General features: G+C 41.7%; 1 protein-coding gene across 2 annotated transcripts in view; it reads right to left on the minus strand.

Annotated features, from left to right (window-relative positions):
- Positions 1 to 6,169: 6,169 nt before the first annotated feature.
- Tgs1 (trimethylguanosine synthase 1) overlaps positions 6,170 to 25,282 on the minus strand; it is a 33,823-nt gene continuing 14,710 nt past the window's right edge. For both annotated transcript variants that reach the window (XM_050165812.1, XM_050165818.1), the window contains 8 exons: positions 24,976 to 25,062; positions 22,170 to 22,344; positions 20,748 to 21,048; positions 18,357 to 18,518; positions 17,160 to 17,303; positions 14,704 to 14,920; positions 13,786 to 13,864; positions 6,170 to 8,053 (listed from right to left, as the gene is read on the minus strand). In XM_050165812.1, the coding sequence (XP_050021769.1) occupies positions 7,916 to 8,053; positions 13,786 to 13,864; positions 14,704 to 14,920; positions 17,160 to 17,303; positions 18,357 to 18,518; positions 20,748 to 21,048; positions 22,170 to 22,344; positions 24,976 to 25,062 (1,303 nt within the window). In that variant the 3' untranslated portion in view covers positions 6,170 to 7,915. The remainder of the gene's footprint in view (positions 8,054 to 13,785; positions 13,865 to 14,703; positions 14,921 to 17,159; positions 17,304 to 18,356; positions 18,519 to 20,747; positions 21,049 to 22,169; positions 22,345 to 24,975; positions 25,063 to 25,282) is intronic.

The following is a 25,282-nucleotide window of genomic DNA, read 5'->3' on the forward strand; positions in this document are numbered from 1 at the left end:
TGCTGCTGGCTGGAAATGCCAGAGTCAGGGTTTTAGCATGAAGTGGTTCCAGCTCCGAGTGGAAGACCAAGAGCAGGAAATAGTCAATTCAGGTTCAGGTCCAGATGGGAGAACTGGAGACAGGCAGTCAGTGGGACAGGATTAGACACCAGCAGGCTGAGCCAAAGCACCGAGGACAGTGGGTGAGTCCTCAGGGCACACGGTGGTGTCAGATGACACCAGCAGAGGACCGTGCCATCTAGAATAGTCTTAGGACCCATCACTTCATGGGTCCAGATGGAGGAGTTTTATACCTTTCCCTTGGTCTGGTGTGTCAGATAAGTAGGTTTTAATATACCCATGTGCCCCTACAGACTCAATGCACCCAATAAATGTATAGATTGCTCCCTTCCTCCTTCCGGCCAGAAGTCATTCATCAGCTGCGCTGGATGAGTGGTCCCTGAGACTGAGGTTTAGGTGTCTACCAGGGTACGCAGCCACAGAGTACGCGGCCCCAGGGTACGCCGCCCCACGGCATGCGGCCAGCCCTCTCCTCCAACCGATATCAAAATCTACTTGTAAAATAGAGTCTGCTGGGGCAAGCCACAGCCTGAGCATGCAGTTTTATACAAAACGGAACAACTTGGAGCAGAGCACAGTCCAAACGTAACAGTTTCAATTTCGTTTCCTGGGAGGTGGCTTCATCTTTTCAGTGGGAGCAGGTCACTTTCTTCTAAAGAAAAAAAGGGGGGATATTGTTAAAGTTCCTTGGTGGTGGCCATCTAAACAGACAGAAACTGAAAAAGAAGGCCAGGTACTGAACATGCCTTTAATCTAAGGGCGGGGAGACCTCTGTGAGTTCAAGACCAGTCTGCTCTAACAGACAGTTCCTGGGTGGCCAGGACGACATAATGACCAAGAAAACAAAACAAACAAACAAACAAAAAAAAACACCTGAAAAAGGAAATCATCTAAAATTATAAAAAACAAATTTAATACATTTTTAGAAACATTTGAAAGCAGTAAACAATAAAACTGATCTCTTGGGTTATTTTTTTTTTTTCATGAGCAGTGAAAAGCCTGACTGAAAGAGGCTGGAGAGCGAGCGCAGAGTTGTGGCGTGAGCCACTGCCAGGCGTCATCTCCCACTGCCAGGCGTCATCTCCACTGCCAGGCCGTCATCTCCACTGCCATGTCGTCATTATCTCCACTGCCAGGCCATCATCTCCACTGCCAGGCGTCATCTCCACTGCCAGGCCTAGCTCCAGATACAGCAAGCTATGTCCTGGGGTAACCAGCAGCCACATAATTGGACTAAAGGTCCCCTCAATAAAAGGCAGTTTGTGCCTGGTGCCACAAATGTAGCCCCACTACCTGTGCCTGGTGAGACCATGGGTCTGAGGAAAGAACCGACTACTGCCATTTGTCTAAACCAATGTAATTTCTCACTATGATCTAAACACTCATCCTTATACCCACAGGGAAGTGCAGCTTTCACGCCTCATCAAAGGGGCTTTTTTTTTTTTTTTTTTGTAGCAGACAGAGATCATTACAGATCACCACCACGGCTAGTCAAAAAACAGAGATCAGCTGACCATGGAGTGTCCAGCCCCTTCTGATAAATCTACAACACGGCTTTCACACTTCAGGCTCAGGGACCACCGTGGAAGATGAAGTGAAGAGTGTGCGAGCCAGGGGACCAGGAAGTCTATGGTGAGACAGGGACTTTCTCAAATGATGGGGGGGGGGGCACTATGACGCTTATGAAATCTCAACAATGTGGCTGCCTACAGAAGACCTGAAAAACGATGACCCCAACTGACATGCCAAGGTGAATGGGGGACGTATCACCATGTCCCAGTCTAGATGAAGAGCTACAGGCAATTGATGATGGCTAAGAGGAGGCTAAGTCTTCCCAGGGAGGGCCCCTGTTGTGTTATCCGTCCCAAGCAGTGGGCCATAAAGCATACATATATGAGTAGCACTAACTGGTTTTAGCAGGTTGTATTTATAGTTGTGTGTGTATGTATGTGTGTGTGTATATGAGAACAATAATAAAGACTAAGAGGCCATGAGTGTGAGGAGGGAGGAGGCTGCAGGAGGAGTTGGCAGGAGGGAGAGAGAAAATGATGTAAATAAGTACTTTGATATAAAATCTCATAAGTTAATTAAATAAAAGTTATTGCTTGAACACAAGCCACAGCTGGCAGGAAACACTGATCTTTAACGTTGATGGAACAAGAAAAGTTCCTTTAAGAGTTCTTACGGGGGCTGGAGAGATGGCTCAGTGGTTAAGAGCATTGCCTGCTCTTCCAAAGGTCCTGAGTTCAATTCCCAGCAACCACATGGTGGCTCACAACCACCTGTAAAGAGGTCTGGCGCCCTCTTCTGGCCTTCAGGCATACAGGCAGAATATTGTATACATAATAAATAAATATTTAAAAAAAAGAGTTCTTACGGGTTTGAATTTTCTAGGTCTTGTTAAATGTTCACGTAAAGTCTCCTGAGCAGAGGTATCTAGAACAAACATACCCGGGGTTTGGTGATGCCAGCTGGGTGTTGCCTTCCTCATACGCAGAAAGGATGGATGTGTGAGCTTGTGTGGGGAGAGAAAGTGGTCCTAAGAGCTCTGGGGAGAAGGCAGATTAAAAATCGTGTGTGTTAGCCAGAAGTGGTGCATGCCTTTAATCCCAGCAGGTAGAGGTGGGAGGATCAGGCCAGTCACATCTGCAGTGAGTTCCAGAACAGTCAAGGCTACATAGAGAAACCTTGTCTTGACCACCTCCCCCCCCAGTACCCCAAAAAAGAATTATGTGTGGCTTCTTGATTTTGAAACTCACTGGTCATGTGATTGTTGGGTAATCTCAGTTTCGCTGAACCGAGCACGTGCACGGTACCACAGTCCCTCACTTGCCATGTGTTTAATGGAGTAACCCACTCTGCTGTGTTAGGAAAGACACAGGGCACTGGCACTCTCTGTAGCTGAATCTGTGAAGGGCGGTCACTAATAAAGGGTTTTCACTTCTTAGCAGACATTTTCTGCCCAAAGCTTCAACACAAAGGATGAACTCCATAAACTGCCTTGAGACAGACACGTGAGGTTCTGATGGTGGCTAGTGCAGGGTGTCCCGGGAGAGAAGGGAGGGGTGACTTCCCAGGGATCTCCACAGGGGCCTGTCTGGAAGGACCAGGGCCTGAGCTGAGACTTAAAGGCTAAGCTGGTTTTAGTGTGGTGCAGCGCGTAGAACCTTCCAGTCAAGAGACGGCTTAAGCCGAGGCCGAGAGCAACTGACAGCAGCAGTTTCGGGGGAAGAGGGCAAGGCAGGGGAGGCCCAGAGAAGGAATTTACACTAAAATCAACAAGGCACTTTTGAAGGACTCCAGAGTGATACTGTGAATTTTTCCTCAAAGATAGATGGAGCAGCTATTATTTTAAGATTGGTTTTTATTTTTAATTATGTATGTGTGTCTGTGTGTAGGTGTGTGTGAATGTGTGTCTGTGAGTGAATGAGTGTCTGTGTTTGTGAGTTATGTGCGTGTAGGTGTGTATATGTGTGTCTGTGTAGGCGTGTGTGTAGGTGTATGTGTGTGTATAGGTGTATGTGTGTGACTGTGTGTGTGTGTAGGTATGTGTATGTATATATGCATGTGTGTAGGTGTGTGTATGTATATGTGCATGTGTGTAGGTGTGTTTGTGTGTCTGTAGGTATGGGTGTAGGCCTGTGTCTGTGTGTTTATGCATCTGCGTCTGTGTGTATGTAGGTGTGAGTGGGTATTTGCATGTGCATGGTGTTGCCCATGGAGTCCAGAGACACTGGGTTATCTGGAGCTGGAGTTACAGATGGTGGGGAGCTGCCTAAGAAGGGTGCTAGGAACCAAACTCGGGTCCTCTGGAAGAGTGCTAAGCGCTCTTAGTCACGGAGCCATCTCCTTAGCTGTCAAGAGAGTTTTTCTTGTTTATTTCTGCTGTGGTTTGAAGACAGGGCTCATTCCTGCAGAGCTCAGTAGTACACACCCACCCAGCTGACCCCCCCCTGCAGTTGTGCTGGATGAAGGGCTGGGAGACAGACAGGAAATAGCCCGTAGTTAGGAGGCCTGGTAGAAACTGAAGCTAGAGATGAGTGAGATGGCCTACATCTCTGTGAATGGAGTAAGACACCAGGGTGTAGCGAGAGATTCCACCGACCCATTGCATCTGGCTTGGCTTCTGGAATGAGAGCACTCAGGCTCCAGGTGTTTATATGGTAGACTACATCGATAGATTTTAGTATGCTGAACCATCAGTACATCTCTGGGATTAAGCCTACTTGGTCGTAGTGAATGATCTTTTTGATGTGTTCTTGAATTCAGTTTGCCAGTATTTTATTATTTTTGCATCAATGCTAATGAAATTGGTCTAATTTTCTTTATTGACTCTTTGTGTGATTTGGGTATAAGGGTGACTGTGCCCTCATAAAAAGAAATTGTATGTTCCTCTGTCTCTATTTTGTGGGATAATTTGAGGTGTATCACTGTTAGTTCTTCTTTTAACGTCTGGTACAATTCTGCATTAAGACTGTCTGGTCCTGGGCATTTTTGGTTGGGAAACGCTTAATTACTGTTTCTATTTCCTTAGGGGTTATGTCTATTTGACTTGTTTATTTTATCTTGATTTAATTTTAGTATGTGGTACCTATCAAGAAAACGTCCATTTTTTTTTTTTAGATTTTCAAATTTTGTGGAGTACAAGTTTTTGAAGTATGACATAATGATTATCTGGATTTCCTCATTGTCTGTTATGTCCCCCTTTTTGTTTCTGATTTTGTTAATTTGGATATTCTCTCTGCCTTTTAGTTAGTGTGCATAAGGGTTTGTCTATTTTGTTGATTTTTCTCAAAGAATCAACTCTTTTATTTCATTATTTCTTTGTATTATTCTCTTTATTTCTATTTTATTGATTTCAGCTCTCAATTTGATTATTTTCTGCCGTCTGACCCTCTTGGGTGTGTTTGTTTCACTTTCTCCCCTATCTTTCAGGGGTGCTGTTAAATTACTCGTATGAGGTCTCACTAAGTTGTTCATGAAGGCACTTGGTGCTGTGTACTTCCTCTTAGCACCGTTTTCATTGTGTCCCACAGTTTGGGTATGTTATGAATTCATTTTCATTGAATTCTAGGAAGTCTTTAATTTCTTTATTTCTTCCTTGACCCACTGGTTACTCAGAGTTATTCAGTTTCCAAGAGGTTATAGGCTTTCTGTTGTTGAAATCCAGCTTTAATCCATGATGGTCAAATAGGAGACGGGGATTATTTTCAAAGAAAAATAAAATTTCTTTGTATCTGATGAGACTTGCTTTGTGGCAGGGTATATAGTCAGTTTTGGAGAAAGCTGCAGGAGGGGCTGACAGGAAGGCTTATTCTTTTGCATTTGGGTGAAATTTTCTGTAGAGATGAAGGCGTAAGTCACGAACAAGGCCACACCCCGCAACATAGATATGTATTAGGTTCATTTGAGTCATAATGTCTGTTAGTTCTATTATTTCTTTATTGACTTTCTGTCTGCCAGACCTGTTCATCAGTGAGAGTGGGGTGTTGAAGTTTCCAACTACTAGTGTGTGGAGTTCAATGTGTGATTTAAGCTTTAGTAATGTTGCTTTTACAAATGTGGGTGCTGTTACATTTGGGGCATTGATGTTCAGAACTGAGACATCATTCAGGGACCTGGGTGCTGGAAAGTGAACTTAGGTGTCTGTGAGAACAGTCCTCACTCCTAACCACTGAGCCACCCTTTCTTCCTCAATGCTAACTGATTCTCTAGCTGCAGCTGTATCTAGCGGGGCTTCTTCATCTTGATCCTCTGTTCTCATGCTGTCCCACCATCTCCAGCCGCCTCTCACTCCTGCTGTGCATTTCTGAAGAGCTTCCTCCAGTTCTGTCTTTGGAATATTTTCCTTACCCTGGTATTTCTGCTTCGCTGGGTCTCATGTAGGCACACTGTAGACTGAGCCACCCATTTTAGGGGTTCACAATCACTTGTAACTCCTATTCCAGGAGATCTGACACCTTTTGGCTCCTGAGGGCACCTGGACAAGTGGCAACCATTTAGAAAGTCACAAATCTGAGGTCATGTATACACACACACACACACAAAAGCCTTTAAGAAGAAATTCTAGTTAAAGCAAAGATAGGAAAACAAACTGAGATAAACAAGCCTTAATGCAAGTTCAACTTTATTGAAGCAGCCTGGCTGTATTTGTCAAGACTTAACTGTACATATAGACCTGTGGTCTCACTGCTAGAAACTGAAATACTTGTTCAACAGCACACACTGTAAGGAAAGACAGCACATACGTCAGTAGTGGTATAACCATGCAAACTGCTTGGGTGCCTCTGCAGGGAACGACTTTATACACACAGGTGATGGGATACAGGACAGCCATTTAAAATATGAGGTAGACTGACATGTATGACATGGATGGACTGAAATGGAATGGCCTCCAAGATAAACTGATAAGCCAGACGTGGTAGGTGGAGGCAAGAGGGTCAGGAACTCAAAATCATCTTCAACTACACAAAAATCTGAGGCTGGTCTGGATAATATGAGATTTTTGTAGAAACAAAGCATACCAAAACAGGAAAGTAAAAACATTGATTGAGTTAATCAAAGCATCTTGGGATGGAAGACCAGAAGACCCAAGTGCATTTCCTAGTACCCATATTGAGTAGCTCACAACCAGTAACCCCAGCTCCAAGGGATCCAACCCCCTTCCCTGGAGTCTGTGGGAACAGGCACACACATAGTCATAGAGGTAAGGGCAGGCGTGCACACACAAACTCACTCTAAAAACGGTATCTATTTTATTTAATAAAATATACATTAAGTATCTCAAAAGGGAAGGCACTGGATGAACAGCGTATGAAAGGATACTGTAATTCAGTCTTTTCTTTAGAAGAATTAACATGGGGATCAGTGGGATGGTTCGCAGGTAAAGGTTCTTGCCATAACTTTAGCCTATGACCTGAACTTGATTCCCAAGAACCCACAGGGCAGAAATGGAGAACGGATTTCTGCAAGTTGTTCTGACCTCTATGCACGCATAGGAAATAAAAATTCAATAAAAAAGTAAAACACAAAACACTGTTAACTGTGATTATATTTAGACAGTTGAATATAAAAAATAGGTAAGGTAGTGGGAGAGTTCTACCTTTCTTGTTATAGCATTAAATTGGTAACATTATTTCACCAGAGGTTAAATGTGCAGGCAAAACTGCTTCATTTTTCTTTGCATTTTAAAAAAGCATTTACACACACACACACACACAAAACCAAAACATAGTTAAAGAACAGAAACATACAAATATACACAGATGCACTTAATTTAAGCACGGGTCATTTTTGAGGCCAGTTTGCATGTAACTCAGGCTGGCCTTGAATTTATGTAGCACAGGACAACCTTGAACCTCTGAAGTGCTGGGACCATAATAGGGATCTACAACCACCTGGCCCTGAAGCTTACTGCTTTAGAATACTGAACACAGCTCAGTTAGCATTCCCTGGAGATTACAAACCACTTCACTAGCATTCATTAAAACTCATAAAGGTTTCCATATCACACGTTCATAATATTAAGGAGCTGAGAAGACCTTCCCAAGTGTCTCATTCCGCATGATCTTGCTATCAGTAAAGCATGATCTTGCTATCAGTACAAGGCAGAACAGCTCTTAAAGAGAGAGCAGGTGGAGTCAAGGAGATGCCATGTGGCTGCTGAAGGGGAGAGATGCCAGAACATTACCATTAATCCACAGCCTTGTGGCGATACACAGATTAACAGAATGGGTTAATTTAAGATAGTCAGGAAGACACCTGAGCCGCTGGCCAAACAGTGCTGTAATTAATATAGTTACTGTGAGATTATTTGGGTCTGGGTGGCTGGGAAACCAAAGCGCAATCTCTGTCTTCAGTTATCCTCCACTTCTGCTTCAGAGGCCGGTCTTCTGATTAGGTCACCAAAATATGCAGTGATTGTCTTTAATTTGTTGTTGAGAAAGTTCTGCTCTATTTCCACTTGCCCTCCAGGCCCAGCCAAGGATGCCACCTGCCAGGAAGAACACAATAATAAAGCATGCTTGCAGGACTTTTTTTTTTCCCCTTGAGACATGGTCTGATTAAGTAGTTCTGGCCAGTTTACTCACTCTGTAGACCAGGCTGTCCTCAAACGCAGACATTATGCCTCTGCCTCCTGAGATTAAAGGTGTTGACTGTCATGCCCAGCAAACATAATTTTCAAAACAGTTTTTATTCCCCCAACCTAAACTATCAGTAAGAGAAAGGCTGCCTTTTTCTGTTAAGTTCTTCATAGCAACACACTCACTACTGCTTGCCAGGTTATGTATTAATGCAGTATCTGGTGTAGAAACTGACTGTTTTGCCCTGACTTAGATCACTGTGCTGTGCTGTTCTAAAGATGCTGTCTTTCCACTGCCACAAACTAAGGATTCAGACGAAGAGAAAATGAACAAACCCTGCACATGTCACGTCTATTTTAGCACAGACATTAGGAACTCACTTTCCTAAAAAGCTCAATTTTAATTTTTTTCTTTTTATGTGGCAGCCAGAAGTCAACTTGTACGGGTGAGCTCTCTCCTTCCACCACGTGGGTCATCAGGTGTGATGGTGGGCACGGTTACATGCTGAGCACTGCCACCTACTCCTGAGAACCCTGTTTACTCACCCCACTGTGCTCATGTTACTCTCTCCATCGCTCAACAAGCTTCCCTGGTCTTTGAGTAGAGCCTGCACTTTTCTATTTATCTTGATTCTTAGATCTCTATGTCTGATTACTCCCTTTATCTACTGTTCTTTTGTGTTATTTTAAATTTAATATTTATATGCGTCTGTATTACTGATTTTTAGGTCTACTAGAACATAGCTACTGACTCAAGGAGATAAAAGCATTCCTTCTTCCAGAGTTAATATCAAGGATTAGCTGCAGAGTCCTTTGCTCTGACAACACTCACATTGGTCTTTGCAGCATTTTAAACCAGTAAATTTCTTTCCCTTCCTTCCCCCGCTTCCTTTTTTCTACCCTGGCTGTCTTAAACCTTACTCTGTAGACCATGCTCGCCTATAACTCAGAGATTCACCTGCCTCTGTCTCCTAAGTGCTGGGATTAAAGGCATCAGTTCTTATGCTGACAAAGTATCCAACTAGCACCCCCAACATTTTAAGAGATTTATTAACTGGGAAATCTCTGTCTTCTGACACTATCTTATTCATCAATTAAATTATAAGACTGGTAAAATTGGGGACATGAAGAATGTAGTGGACAGGCCCACCAACCAGAACAGGAGTCACACAGTAAAGACACAGAAGCCCCAAGTTTAGGGGCAGGCAAACTATGCCTTGGTAGCTGCCATCGGCAAAACTTAAGTTGTTTATTTTGTAAATAAAGGTTCTAAATTTAATCTCGATTCAAAAGCTGACAGAACCTGACCTCACACCACAGATATCTATCTGGTGGACAGGGAGAATGATTGCATTACTGGTGAGCATAATTTAAAGTGATTATTTTACTTCCCTGTTAGGAAACAACTCTGATATAAAAACAGATATAGAAACACATCATTCTATGATATGCTTCACCTTCCACACCCAGCTCTGGTCCTACATACAGAATTCAGGGCTCTACACATGCTAAGCAAACTCTCTACTGTAGCGCCAAATCCGAATGCAATGCTCTTAAAAGCCAGGTGTGGCGGTTTATAACTACAATCCTAACCCTCAGCACTGAGGAAGGAGGGATGCTGTGAGCTCTGGTAAACCTTGGCTATGAGATGGCTCTTCAGGGGAAGCATTTGCTGTCCAATGTGGTGATCTGAACTTCACCAGAGCTGGCCTGACGAGCATCTCTAGTCTATGGGAACAGCAGACAGAGAGTAGACTGTCTCTAGTAGTCCAGGGCCAGACACCCAAAGGTTGTGCTCTGATTTCTGCACAGGTGACCATATCCCCCACCCTAAACAAAGCAAACACACTGCTACAAAATTAAATAAAAAGTTGTTCAATTAAGGTAGGGAACCCTCCTCCCCAAATTAAAGGCACTAAAATAATTACTGTTTCTCATATAAGCCATAAACAGCAATCTTAAGATGAAGTAGTGTTTTCCCTTCCCTGAGCCTTTTAGGGTTCGTACACGGGGAACTGGGACAAGAAAGAGCAGATATGGGAGTTTCCTGAGATCAGTAGCAGACTTCACATGTCACTCAACAACGACTAATCAAGAGCAGGGCAGTTTCTGTGCAGAAGAGAGCTAAACAGCAGCTTGCCCGCAGGGATGCTCACAATCCAGCGACTCTGGTATGTTCCCAGCACTGAATCAACATGCAGGCCCAGAGTGGGAAACCTGATCTACACAGCATAGACAAGGAAGATCTAAGTCAACATGCACTTTCAAGTATTCTCACTAAAACCGATTTCTAACCTTAGACTTTCTTGGTTTTCCACCACACATATATTAAAGGCTAAATGAGTCAGACAAAATTTTTCTGGGCCTGGAATTAAGGGTCTTCCACCTGCTGGAATGACTACAGTATTTACCACATGGATAGCATTTAAGATATATTTCTCTGTTAATTTAATTCCAAATAATTGATAGGATCTTTCGTTAATTCTAATATTCAGAAACTAGTAATATTCTACTTAAAAAAAACCAAATACTATAATTACTCAGTACTAATACTTTGATAAAAACTGGTAAAAGTTTATTTAATTTAACCTAAACCACTAAAAAATGCTAATCTACTGAATTTAGTTATATTCAAAGTATAAATTTATAAATCTAAAAAAGTCAAGGAAGATTGAGTTATGTTAGAGAAGGGTCAGGAATTGCCTGATAGAAAGCTACGGGCTTATCTTATTTTTAAGTATATGGGTGTTTTGCCTGAATGTCTGTATACCACATATGTGGAGTGCCTGCAGAGGCCAGAACAGGGTGTCAGATGCTCTGGGACTGGAGTTACAGCCAATTGTGAGCAGGTGAGTGCTGGGAATCAAACCCCAGCTACCTAAGGAACAGCCTTACTTGCTGAGCTATCTTTCTAGCCCCCAAGTTTACTTTAACACAAGTCTAGGGATGCTGCCCAGGGTCACCTTGTTATGTGAACTTGCATGAACGTGACCCAGGTGCTTAATTTGAACTGAAAAGTGTAAATGCTCCACAGATTCTCAGGTTACACGTTTTGTGTAGTTCTGAAAGCAAACATGGGCTGGGAGGCTTGCTCTCATTGTTCTCATGCCTGGTAAGAACCAAGACTCTTCATGTTAAGAGAGTCCATGCACAAGGATTTCATATAAAAGTGGTACCTGAAACTGCTGCATGCAGCTACCATTAGATGACTAAGATGTTCAGAGGCTTCTATCTCTACTACATAGGCTTACTCTTCAAAAGAAGTTTCCATGTTTGCCAAGTATAGTGAATCCAAAGCTAGTGTTGCCAGGACTTCTAGAATGTTAAGGAAAGAAATGAAGGCTAACAATAAAGATAGGAACTAAGCAGCAAGATACATTTCCAACTGTTGTTTCTCCGAATCAAACCCAAGTCTTGATGAGTTTCCAAAGTAATCTCAGAGAGATACCTTATTTCCAAAGAGCCTCTCACAAAAAGATGTTTTTAATGAATGAGTCCTGGTTTTACAGTGAGAGTTTGGATAGCAGGGATACATGTTCTAGAATAACTCCAAAAGAAAAAGGGAATGTATGGGAGGTCAAGGACAAGGGACCCAGAAGAATATTTCACCGGCTACAAAAACCGATGGGCATCATTTCCTACATGGAGCAGCTTCTAAGACTGGCTCTATTTGCATTGACTCTACAACCAATTTAGCAAAATGAATAGAATGTAACATAACCTCTCTGAACTGGAAATTAAAAGTTTGCTACAAATTTATAGGAAAAATGCAGCCAGAATTCCAAACAGACTTATAATCAATGCCTTATACTCTTTCAACCTGTATTACTATTTCATTTTAAAAATATCACATATGGATACATTTTTAGTTAAAAAACCAAAAACCAACCCCCCCCCCGCATGCTTTCCCTGCAGCTTATTTCATACCAAGCGGTTTCCTTTATCATTTTCTAGTGTCAGTACTCCCTCTAGAGGCAGAAAACACGAAGGAACCACCAGGTCTACCACTGTGCTTGTAAATGGTGTCTACGGAGGCACTTGCCCACAGGTGAGATTGAGTGCATGTGCAGAGGATGATGCCAGGTGCCTTCCTTTCCTAGGCTGCTCCTCATCTATTTTCTTTACCAAATTAACCGTCTCCCTACTCCTTACAGATTTAACTCTCACAGGTTCCGAGGACAAAAGCAAAAGTAAAAAGCAAGCTAAATTTTTTTTTGTGTTAAAAAAAAGTTAATCCTGAAACTTTCATGATAAAAAGTGGCTTTCCGGCCTTTTATCCCAGCACTTGGGAGGCAGAGGCAAGAGAATCTATGAATTCGAGGCCAGCCTGGTCTACAGAGCAAGTTCCAAGGATAGCTAAGGCTGTTACACAGAAAAACCCTGTCTCAAAAAACCGAGGGAAAAAAAGTGGCTTTCCTATTGCTACTGAGATACCCAAATGAGGTTGTCTATATGTACTATCAAGGACCATGGCTTAGCCTATGAAGATCATGTAGCCGTTTAGCAGATAGTTTTGGAGTATCACGGCAGCCCAAGTCTAGAAAGCAGTTACACAAGTAACAGGTAATAGGTTCAACATGAAGGCTGACCTAAGACTCTCACAACCCTAAAAAATGTGAGTGACATCACACATACTATCATGGAAGGCTTAATGTTTGGTCAAGTAGACCGTAAATAAATGACAGAAGACTCAAAGTTTTACTTACTGCCCCCCCCCCCCTTTGGTTTTTCGAGACAGGGTTTCTCTGTGTCTTTGGAGCTCACTCTGTAGACCAGGCTGGTCTTGAACTCAGAGATCTGCCTGCCTCTGTTTCCTGAGTGCGTGAGTCACCACTAACTAGCTAATTTATCCTCAACTGTGGAGCACGTTATAATTTCTTGGGGAGCAATTTATACTTGGGCCTCATCCCAGAAAATAAAACAGAGGATCTTTTTTAGTGGAGCAGGGTTTTTCAGTGGTTGGAGAAATCTATTCAGTCCAAACTACTCATAAGACAAAGAAACCCATATAGGAGTTGAAGGGGCAGACCAAAATGATCTAGAGATGGAAAAAGGAAAGTCTAAATCACTAAACTACACCAGGGGCCAACAAGAGTAACTGCTGCTCCAGCAAAAGGACAAGAGATGGTGAGGAGGTGGACCTCCGTGTGTTCAAAGCCAGCATGGCCTACAGAGCTAGTTCTAAGACAGCCAGAGCTACAGAGAAAAATCCTATCTTGAAAAACAAAACAAAAACCCAAACAAACAAATGAGATGGCAAGGCTAGTTAGAACTGTTCCTGGCCAAATTAAAGGCAGTCATTTCCTTCTCTGTCTTCCAACTCACAGCTACCTTCCTGTCTTGCTCTACACCTTGGTAAGGTCTTATCTCTTCAGCTGGGTTCAGTACGGTGGGCCTCAGAGAGTTGCCACAAAGCACCTGTACCATGGTATCACATGTCATCCTATCACTCATCTGCACAGAACCCCAGGAAACATCGGCTGCATCTCCGGCTTGCTCAGAAACCGCGGAGGTGGAAGACAAGCCAGGAACTTCTCACAAGCAGGTTCTCTGGTAAGGAAACGACTCTTATCCTTTTCTGCCCATTGTTTCTAACAGGTAAGTAAGTAGAGGTGCACAGAATTTCCTCAGCAATGGCTTACCTGGTCAACGTCAGCATTTCTTGGAAGAAAATACACAATATTATTAGTGATCTTCTGGGAAAGCCTAAAAATTTCAAAGGTGAAAAAGAGTTAAGGATAAAAGGCCATTTCTGAGCAGAGAGATGTTCATCATGTGTCACAGATCAGTGCATCTTGGGAAGTGCCAACAAGGCACAGATTAAACCCAGAGAATTAGAGACAAGATAGCACAGATGGGTTAGAAGATCTGGCTGCTTTAGCATAAGGCAGTGTGAGCTGAAGATCACAACTCACAGACCTGCGGTTTGAAGAAATTTTCAATCTGTACTAATTCCAATTCCAAAGAGTAAACACATCTCTTTATTCTCAAGGCAGGTTCCGTAGAGGCAGACCTAGACCTTGGGCAGTTCAGCTATGCAGCTTCTGTATCAATCAGTCACATCCTCAATCCTTCTTCACAAAACCCTAGCAAACACCACTGTTGTGTCCATTTCTCAGGAGCTACAGCTGGGCTCCTGTTTCACAACAGTGAAATTAAATACTAACAGGGGAACCGTATCTATAGGTCAACCAACACATAGTTTTTACATTTCATGTCTTAAAAGTTTTAGCTATTATTATTAGAGTGTGTGTACAGACAGAACTTCCTCGGTGTACCAGAGGACAATTCTCTTCTTTCTCTTGCCTTTACCTGGGTTCTGGGTCTCAAACTCAGGTTGCCAGGTTTGTGTAGCAAGCGCCTTTACCAGTTGAGCCATCTAGTTGGCTCCACACAAACTGTTTTCTGTGTAAAATACAATGGAATTATCAAATGTGGATTAGCTAATACATTTCCTCTACATGCACACACACACACACACACACACACACACACACACACACACACACTTTTCCTCTCTATAAGCATTTATATAGACTGTTAGGACTTCCAAAGGATATCCATCAGGAAACATCATCGTCCTAATGTCGAAGGTCTCTGCAGTAGCATAATCTGGTCCCCCCCAAGGCGGGCTTAGAAACACAACATCAGCCTTTAAACAGGGAGCCAAGAGTAGGAAATCTCCACAGATAAACTCTATGTTATCCGCTATTCCATAAACTTCAGCATTATTACGAGCAAGATCAATTTTAACTGGGTCGATATCAATGGCAATCACTAAAAATCAAGAAAAAAGAAAGTCAGTTGACATTGAGAGTTCATCATTCTAGAAATGTGGTTTTCTGAATAAAATGCCCCAAACAAGAATTAACCATGATCTACAGAACAGGTTTCATGCTGTCTTGCCTAGCCATCATCCAAAGCAAGTGGCAGCAGCTGCCACAAAACATGGAGGTCTTAGGGGGGTGAGAGCTATACACAGTTGGAACAGTAAATTCTTACAAATGTTACTACTTGCATGCAAAGCCTAATGCTGGCGTTAGAAAAGACCAATGTCCTTAAGATGATTCCACATTTCCAGCCCCACAGGGCAGAGTCTAGGTCATCACAGCATCAGGAAGACCCAGTAGTGACCACTTGTTTTCCTTTCTTTTCAGGGGCTGGTCACTTGTGAGGGTGAGTGATAAAATGACACCAAGAGGTTGTAGAGCAGTGGTTCTCAACTTCCTAATGCTGCAACCCTTTCACCCACTCCTCATGCTGGGGTGACCCCCACATAAAGTTATTTCATTGCTATTTCATACCTGGAATTTTGCTACTGTTATAAACTATAATGTGAACATCTGATGTGGTATCCCTGAGAACTGCTGCCACAAAGGGCGTAGACAATGAGAGTGCAGCAGTAGCCTTCCTTTAGGACCCACACTGACATCGTCCTCCATCAAAAGTGCGGTAAGGTACACAACTTGGCCACAAACCTCCATTAAGAAACCAATGTATGATATGCATGCCTTCCATGATATTTAAAGAAAATTTCCAGACTTTATTTATTATGGTGCAGATATATTAACCATCTTATGACAAAATGCTATAAAGGAATGAGTTTGATAACTCTGGAGGAAAAATATCTTCCATGAAACATACATGTGGCTTATCTAAAAATAATCTGAGAATTTTGAAATATTGACTTAGTGGAAAACAGAATTATTATTATCTGGTAAATGTGAGGACTGCTTTTATCTGGGTTACTGGGAGACCAACCATGTGAAGCTGGCAGATGTCATGCATGCCAAGAGCACTAGAGTAACAGAATCAGGTCACAGCACATCACTTCTTGTCTTAAAACCAATGGGCAAATACACCTTGTCATTTTCTGACTTCTATATTCTGCTCTCAGATGACTATTTTGCTTTCCTAATTAACATTAAAAAGTTCAAACCAGTTAATGAAATTCTGCCGAAATCCACTAAAATGAAAGCCACAAGTACTAGTGGGTATAATATGAAGATGATGTGGGAAAAGTATCTTAGAGTATGATTTGGCTTTTTATCTCCAAAGCGCTACACTATAATAGGAGCCACAAACCCAGTGCACTGCAGGCAAGGGCTTTCTTTACCAGGCTACGTCTTCAGTCCATCTTAAAAACCAACAACAACAACAACAACAAACCGAAGGGGGAGGGTGGTGGGGAGAAGAGGAGAGAAGCATGGTCTCCTGTAGCTCATTCCAGTTTCAAACTTGCAACCCACCTTTCTGTGTCCCGAGTGCTCATATGCAGCACCATGTTCCGTGAGAACATTACATTCATTTTTATAAGTGTTAATTTATTTATGTGCGCGGTGGCAAAAGTCCTTGCCCACCAAGGAACCTCACTACCAAACAGTCCATTTTTAAACAAAGCCTTTGTTTCCTGAGAAAAAGCACATCACACATCTGATAGTAATTGGCAGATAATACGGTGGAGATTTTTTTCTCCTGGTTCCATGGTCAAACAACCATGAGGATGGTATACTATTTAAAGAATTTTTGGAGCTCTGGGATTTTAAAGTTGTAAAGCATCACAAGACTACGTGAATTTAACATGACCTTCAAAGCCAAATGATGTCAAGTCATAAAGCTCCCGAGTCAGAGCTGAAGCTTGGTCCCCTACATTGTTCTTTGATTCTAAAGAACCACAACATATTTTTGTTTTTACAGAGTGCTAGAATCTTGGCTCCAGCGATTAGCAGGTGTTTGTAAAATCCTGTGCAATTTTTTATCTTTTTACATTTTAATCTATCTGTGAAATGAGAGACTATAAGACATAACTTATGACTGCTGACTAAATATTCACAAATTAAGCGCTTATTAAACATATTATGCAAGATGAACAATAAACAGCTAACTATTGCTTTAAATATTCAGCATGAAATTATCAATTATATGTTAAATTTCACCAAAGAAATGAAAAAAGTAAACATATTCACAGTATAAGTTGGAAATAAAAACAATTCTCTGCCACGAATGACCAGATTACCTCTCTTCCCTGCTAAGGCGAACTGAATGGTATTTCCTCCAACCCCACAGAAAGCATCCACTACAATGTCACATTTGAAGGACTGACTGACACGACCAGCAATGTGCTCAGCAATCTTCTCAGGGGTAACTGAAAACCAGCCCTCTGCAAAGGGAGAACACGTTTAGAAAAACACTCATTTCCAAGACTTCAAGCATGGAAAAGAAAACACTCACCTGGAGGAAAGAAAATACCCGCCTCCCTTTCTACCAAAAGACCCTTCTTTTTGAGATAGAGATTGAAAGTTTCTTGTTCCCACTACATAAAACTTTAAATGGCTCTTCAATACTTTAAGAATTCTAAACTCCTTTTAAAATTTTATCCATCTTTTTCCGAGTGTTTTTTTGCCTAATAAAATTCCTGCATACTTTTCTGTACCACACACTGTTTACAAACAGTATAAGGGGCACAGAATCATCTACACTCCACAGCAGACCTCTTGATTTGGATACTTAACAAAGACGGATAGTCTCAATATGAAAGTGGGTGTCAGTCTGTGAGACTGTTAAGATCAGAAAGAAAATTCAATGAAGAATTCAAGTTTTCAGTGCTAATTCATTCAATTATAACTTTCTGCATTAGGTGTATCTTCATCAGATGTTTTTTAATCACCTATATACTTTTGCTACTTTGCATAAGATGCTACAAATATAGGTTAAACCTGAAGTTAAAACAAAGATAGCTGTATGGATGTAACTGAGTGATACTGCACAGAACCGACCGTCATTCTTTGAAAGAATGTGCTGGAGGTGTGAGTGCCGCAGAGGTGGAGTACCTGCCTGGCAGAGGTGAAGCCCTGGGCATGGGAGGCTGAGGAACCGTGATAAATCAAAGGAAGCTAAGGAGACATGACAACAAATGGGTTATAGAGATAACCGTCTTTGTTTTGTTTTCTTGTGGTACTGCGGACTGATCCCAGGACTTTGATTATGACAGAAGAACATCCTGTTCTTAGTAAATGCACACTAAGTTAGTAATGGAAGGTACCATGATACACGCAACTCATCAGTAAACGACAGCAGACTCAGATGAACATTGTAAATGTTGGAAATGGCTGAATCCAGGTAAAAAGGATGTGGCAATTTCGTTTTGCAACTTTTCTGTAATTTTTAAGTGGCTTCGAAATAAAGCTAAACAACACACACATATTTTATTTACCTTTGTCCAACTTGATCCCATCATCAAAACGAGAAAAGAGCCTGTATCTCTGAGCCCAGTATTTTGCCAGCTCTGGAACAGAGGCTATTTCGGGTGGCAGGTCATTTAATTTTTTGCTCTTGTTTTTCTTCTTATTTTTTTTCTTCTTCTTCTTCATTTCAACTAAAATAAGATGCAGACAATACATATCAGACCACGAGAACAGAACAAAGCAGTTCACAGAGTTCACAAGAAGCAGTCACATCAAACTATCACAATTTTGGCCTGTCACAGACATATATACTGTGACACTCTCAGAAAAGCATAAAGACAAAACACCAGCACTTCAGGTCCTCGCCGGCTGTCATCGACTGGCTTGAGAACTTGGCTTCTACGCTCTAGTATCTTACTCCTCCAGAAGGAATGGATGGATGAATGCATGGTCTCGTGCTAACTTCACTTATAGCAAAGATGGGAGATAAAGGCTGAACATCCGAAATCCCCCAAAACCAGAACCTGGAAATATATCTGGTCCTGCCATGTCGTAGACAGGACACCAATCCATATAGGAAAGCACCAGCACAGGCCTAAACATTATCTGCAGCACAACAGTGATTTAGCTGGTGACTTACAGAAAATGTAGCCCCCTCTTTTTTTTTTTTTAAACTTCTTCTTGTGTTGCTGCTGTCCTAGGGAATTGAACTCAGAACTTTGTGGTAGGCAAACACACTGACAGAGCTACATGCTTAAAAATCTTTCTTTTTAATTTCTATTTTGAGTCCAGGTCTGGGTAATTTAATTTGTCCAGGCTAATGCTGAACTTTTGGTCCTCCTGCTTTAGATCCTGAGAAGCAGAGGTTGTAGATGTGTGTTTAGCTCTTTTTACTTTAAGACAAAAATTTTTTCAAGGCCCACTGAGTTCTAGCTATATAAATTCTCAAGAATACAAGATGTCTCAGAAGTATGGTCAGGCTCCAGCTGATAATTATTTAAAACAACGAGTAGTTGCTGATTAGGTTCCAGTCTTCAGAAGATCAGAAGCAGCAATGCCTGCAGACGGAAAGCACCGCCACAGAATACACACAAGATCGTAGCAGACAAGGACTAAAGCTACTGCCTAGAGTGTCAAGGATCAGCTGCAAACAGCTGAAGTGTTAGGACACCCCCTCAGCAGGCTACTTGAGAGGTCAAGAACAAAGCCTCTACAAGGAGCACGTGCACGTCAGCTGTCACCGCATTGGTAAGGAAAAGCCGTAATGCCTGAAGCCTACACTTAAGAAGGCAGGAGACAGGTGACACGGGATTTAGGGCTCTGTCTACCCACACGAGAGCAAGGAATCAACTGCGCACGCTGGTAGTTTTATGTCAGCTCGACACAAGCTGGAGTCATCGCCGGGGGGGCCCAACTGAGAAACTGCCTGCAGGAGATGGGGCTGTGGGCAAGCCTGTAGGTAATCTTCTTAATTACTGATTGATGTGTTAGGACCCAGCCCATGGTGGGTGCTGCCAGCCCTGGGTTGATGGTTCTGAATGCTATAAGAAGCAGGCTGAGTAAGCCAGTAAGCAGCAATCTATCAATTTCTGCCCTGTTTGAGCCCCTTCCTGCCTTGGCTTCTCTCAAAGCAAAGCACTGTGACTCAGGACAAGTAGCCCAAATCAACCCTTTCCTCCTCTACTTGTTTCCGCTTTGTTGTTCCAACAAGGGAACAGTAACCATCACTAAGACACTAAGTACTCTAATGAACAGTAAAGGAAAGAAGAGTCACAATAAAGATAGTTGCTTCAGAAGGACAGATGTGAACACTAGACTAAGTAAAAATGTTTACCTGCCATGTTTCATCAAATACTTTCTTTATAAAAGGTCTTCATGAAAATGTTAGTTTTCATATTAGCGCCAACTAATATGTTTCGTTAATGTTCCATCAAAAAGTCCCAAATCATTACAAAAAAATAACTGTTAAGAAGAAAATGTGTGCCTCCCTAATTTCAGGAGGAAAATGCCACTGCCAACCAGGGACAGAGTGGCAGCGAAGCTCAAAGTGAAAAACGCTCACAGTGTCAAATCATAGCCAACTAGCTCATTCACACTAACAGGCCTCCTCTCCACTTAAAAGTGTTTAAAACAAATCCGAAGGCATAGATGCTATAAAAGAGAACAAATGAAACATAAAAAAGGCCTTAACTAGCCGGGCGGTGGTGGCGCATGCCTTTAATCCCAGCACTGGGAGGCAGAGGCAGGCGGATCTCTGTGAGTTCGAGGCCAGCCTGAGCTAGTTCCAGGACAGGAACCAAAAGCTACAGAGAAACCCTGTCTCGAAAATCAGGAAAAAAAAAAAAAAAAAAAAAAAAAAAAAAAAAAAAAAAAAAGGCCTTAACTGGCCAGAGCTGCAAGGAAAGGGTACTGATTCTCACCTCCTGTTTCCGCTTGGGGAGAGTCAGCCATTTCTTCAGGTACACAGTCCTGCATCTCTGGAGCAGTTGTGGAAGCTCCTTCACTCTTTTCTGCTTCAGGTTCGCTGGCTGAAGAGATGGCCTGACATGTGTCAGGTTCTGATTCTCTGGCCTCCATCAGGTCGTCGGCTTTCTCCAAGGGCGTATCTTGCTCCTCAGAGTCACTGCTTGTGCAAGTGTCTTGTGTCTTGTTATGAGAAAGCGACTCCTGGGATGGCTCCTCATCCACTGGTTCATGAACCCATTTTAGGAATTTCTCCACCTGCAATGTGAAGATTCCATAACAAATACCAACTAGGTGTAAGGAAGAGAATCTTTCCCTTTTAGCCACGTGTGATCTGATTAACAAGCAGTCCTAACTATTAGCTCAGAGAAGTACAACGTATCAAACAAGCTACAAGTACTCCTGGCTATTTGGAATTCAGGAGAACACCTAGTGACCATACAAAGAATTCCTTTAAAAGATTAAGAACTCTTAAAAATAGAGCCATGCTAGGAAATTATCATCACAAATATACCTACTCAGTTATTCACTGGTTTTTATATTTTTAAGAGCTTTCTGCAATGGCCAAGCTGCAAACCATGTCACATGTTACATAATATCAACAGAATAGTGCCAACTTGTCTTAAAATCAGAGGCAGGAGAGATGGGCGAGGATGAGATGCTCAGTAGCTAAGAGCACATGCCGCTCTTGCAGATGTAAGAAAGGGCCATTAAAATATTCACTAAAGTATCACCAGCACTGATCAATCTGAAATATAATAATAATAATGATGATGATGGAACTACCTATCAACTTGTAGCATGCTTTGTCAGAATGCTGAAGTCGGAAAGTATAATACACCCTGAGACTACTACAAAGACCTTCAGAAGCCTGAGACTGTGCTCCCTGCCCTTAAAGGGTGACAACAACATCAATGGCCCCTCCCCAGGGAAGAACATCAGTCACATGATTCTCTAACTTGTTTTCTATTTCTTGATAGCAAAGACCAGGAGGGATCTTGAACTTTGCGGTTACAGTGAGAATCAAATATGTGGGCTTGTATGCAACACTCTTGGGTCAAGTCTGATTTCCAAGTGTGACCAATCTTGGATGAGTTCAGATTCCACTTTGTGTGATACAGGTCAAAAAACTTCCCCTTGTCCTTGCCTGTACTACATGGGCAAAACAATCTAGCTGGCTTACCTTCTTAGGTGCTCTAATGTTGCAGTTTCAAACACCTTTCTTCACATTACCTCAATTTCCTCCCCGCTCCCAATCCAGTCTATGTAATATATACCTTCATAAAGCCAGAGATCAACAATAGAGGTACCCCTCGATTTTGAAGGAGGAGCCAAGTTACAAACTGTGATTGTGTCAGCCAGGGCAAGCGCGTGCACACCTTATTTCGCACTTTACTCTTCTTGAGAAGGGGTTTCCCCAACTCTTCCGTGAACCGGATGTGTTTGTTCTTCACAGTCATCTGCTTGCGCATATCCAGGTACTTTGACTTGTATTTCAAGTTCTTCTCTAGATATCTGACCTGCCGCTGACTGAAATTTTGGATTCCACCATATCTGGATCAGACCAAAAGAAGTGACTCACATGTTAAATTCTAGAAAAACTTTCCCATATAGAAAAGCAAACAACAAAACCCCCAAAATCAAATTAACCAAAATTAATGATTTTCATTAGTATTTGCTTGTTTTAAGCACCATTTTAATCTTCATAAATTTTGAAAATGAGATCACATATTGCCTACAGTTTCTTACACTAATGATTAGACTAGCAAGCTGATTTTTTTTCTGTTTGAGATAGGGTTATATGATGTAGCCCAGGTTTGTCTTAAGTTCTTGATTCTCTTGCCTCAAATTCTTGAAATCTGGGATTATAAGTATACACCACAACTAAAATACATTTCTACTGCAGATTATAAAGTAGAAACTCTAGCCGACTGCAAAAACAAAACAAAAATGCATTTCCTTGTTAGGGAAACTTTCCTTATAGTGATGACAAAGGCTTTTGCAGTGGCATTTCATTTGTATTTTAATAAAGATTGCCTGAAGATCAGAGAGTAAAACAGCCCCACCGGTCAGTCTTACAGACCAGACAGTGGTGACACACACCTTTAATCCCAGTAGCCACACTAGTTTGCCACTGAAACTGGGCAGTAGTGGTGCACACCTTAATCCCAGTCCTACAGAGGAATATAAGGGGATGTGGAGGAGACAGCTCTCAGACACAGTCTCATTCTGAAGTTCCCGGAGGCAGGATTGCCATTTCGGACTGAAATAGAGGTAAGAGCAAGTGGCTGGCTGTTTTGCTTTTCTGACCTTCAGGATGAACCCCAATATCTGTCTCTGTGTTTTTATTAATTGTGCTACAGGCTTCAAAACATATTTGGAGATGTTCCAATTAATGTAAAGATTCCCCTCTATATGCTGTGAATAGCACTGGTTAATAAAAACAAAAAACTGCTTTGTACCTATAGCAGGGCAGAACAGAACTAGGCGGGGAAAACTAAATTAAATGCTGGGAGAAAGAAGGGTGGAGTTAAGAGAGAAGCCATGTAGCCCCACTGGAGGCAGACTGCTGAAACTTTACCCAGTAAGCCACAGTCACGTGGTGATACACAGATTAATAGAAATAGGTTAAACTAAGATGTATGAGTTAGCCAATAAGAAGCTAGAGCTAATGGGCCAAGCAGTGATTTAATTAATATAATTTCTGTGTGGTTATTTTGGGGCTGAGCAGCCAGGTACAAGGGGCCTCCATACAACAAACAACAGCTTAGTCTAGAGAAGATCTGATTCCATTGCTGAGTTTTTATCTGTCGGCCACAGTTTTCATTGATGTATCAAGTCCCACAAAATTTCCTCAAGTCATCATAAAATAATCTTTCTCTTTTAAATAGAATTCTATTTCTAAATAGAAAAGACAAAAGTTAAATCCCAGGCAATAAAATTTACCTCTGTAAGTGTATACTACCAAGAGCTAAACAGCAGTTTAAACTAGTTTTATATGCATTGTAAAACTGCACCCTCTTTAGCCTAATGTGACTATACAAGCTACTACTGTCTTTTGTACCTAAGAGGTGACTTTAGAAGTGACTTACTGATTTTAGCTTTAAGCATGTATTTTTGAACTAATCCGGAGTCAATTTATACACTAATCATGAAGCCATTCTCATTTTCTTTCCCTGCAGAATTCATGATACACAGGTTATTTCCTAACACATATGTGACTCTAAGTCTGAACCCTTAGAAACATGTAATCAAAGAACAGGGAAAGCTGACTTCAATAGTACATACTGAGTTTGTCTTACCCACTCAGCTAAGTCTTGCTGTCATGAGATAAAATCAGTTATTTCGCTTTAACATCTGGGCACTGAAACCTAGAGAAAACTTAGGTTTCTAGACACAAATTTTCACAGCTATTACACATTTTGTTTATGTGTAATAGCATAAGATAAGCAACAACCCAAATGCCCTTTAAAAGGCAAATGACTGAACGAGTTTTGGTATCGCCACACAATGTACTGACCTTGCCATCAAGGAGAGAACAATGGGATGCATGGGTAATAGACATCATGCTTTGATCTTAGGGAATAACCTGGATGGTACTACTGTGGATGGGGAATTAAATACGATACATTCACTAAAAGGATTAGGTATAAATGCTGTGTGTGTCAGAAAGAAAGGGAAAACAGCATTTAGCTGTGCAAAGCAAGCTGTGAACTATGCATTACGCATCCTACTTTAAGTAACCTATGTACCTAGTTATGAAACATCGGAATTTTCATCTATTGGCTACATGGTATGCTTCCTAGTCTTTAGAAGCACAGAAGGGTCGTGCAACAAGATGCCAGGTAGGAACCTTAATTAGAAGTTCTAACATCTGAGCTTAAGCCCTTTGTGAAATGTGATCTAGATTGGTCAAAATGTCTGTGACCTCCAGCTGCTTATCTGTGAAACAGAGGAGTAACATTTGGTTGTCATTCAGTGCAACTGAGTTAATACAGTGAATACATCAAATATATAATACGATTTTTACTGTTAATCTTCTAACAGAAGTTGGTGTTGTATTGTATTATTTGCAATGTTATCAATACAGTTCACACACACACACACACACACACACACACACACACACATACTCGACATGAATATCAAAGAGAAGTTATTAGGATTTCTAGAGACAGCTCTTACTTTTGTCCTGAGCCATGCTTGAATCCTAGAAGGAAACCATTGTCATCAACTTCTGTATCTGGGTTTTCATCAATGTCCAATTCATGGCTAAAAAAGCAAAAATAAAAAACAAAAATAGTGATAAGCCACCCCTTCCAGAGTGAACAGTATCACACAAACCTGGAGGTCTACAGAAGGTACTCAATGTACTCGGCAGTGTTTGAAGCATACTAACAAGCATCATACCCTTTCAACTTAGAGATTTTATTTACATTCACATGCATGTGTATCTATCTATGTAGGTGTGTGTGCATGTGAATACAGGTGC

Source organism: Alexandromys fortis, unplaced genomic scaffold, assembly GCF_014885135.2.
Source record: "Alexandromys fortis isolate MF-2015 unplaced genomic scaffold, M_Fortis_MF-2015_v1.1 scaffold_18, whole genome shotgun sequence".
In the NCBI taxonomy this organism is placed as follows: Eukaryota; Metazoa; Chordata; class Mammalia; order Rodentia; family Cricetidae; genus Alexandromys; species Alexandromys fortis.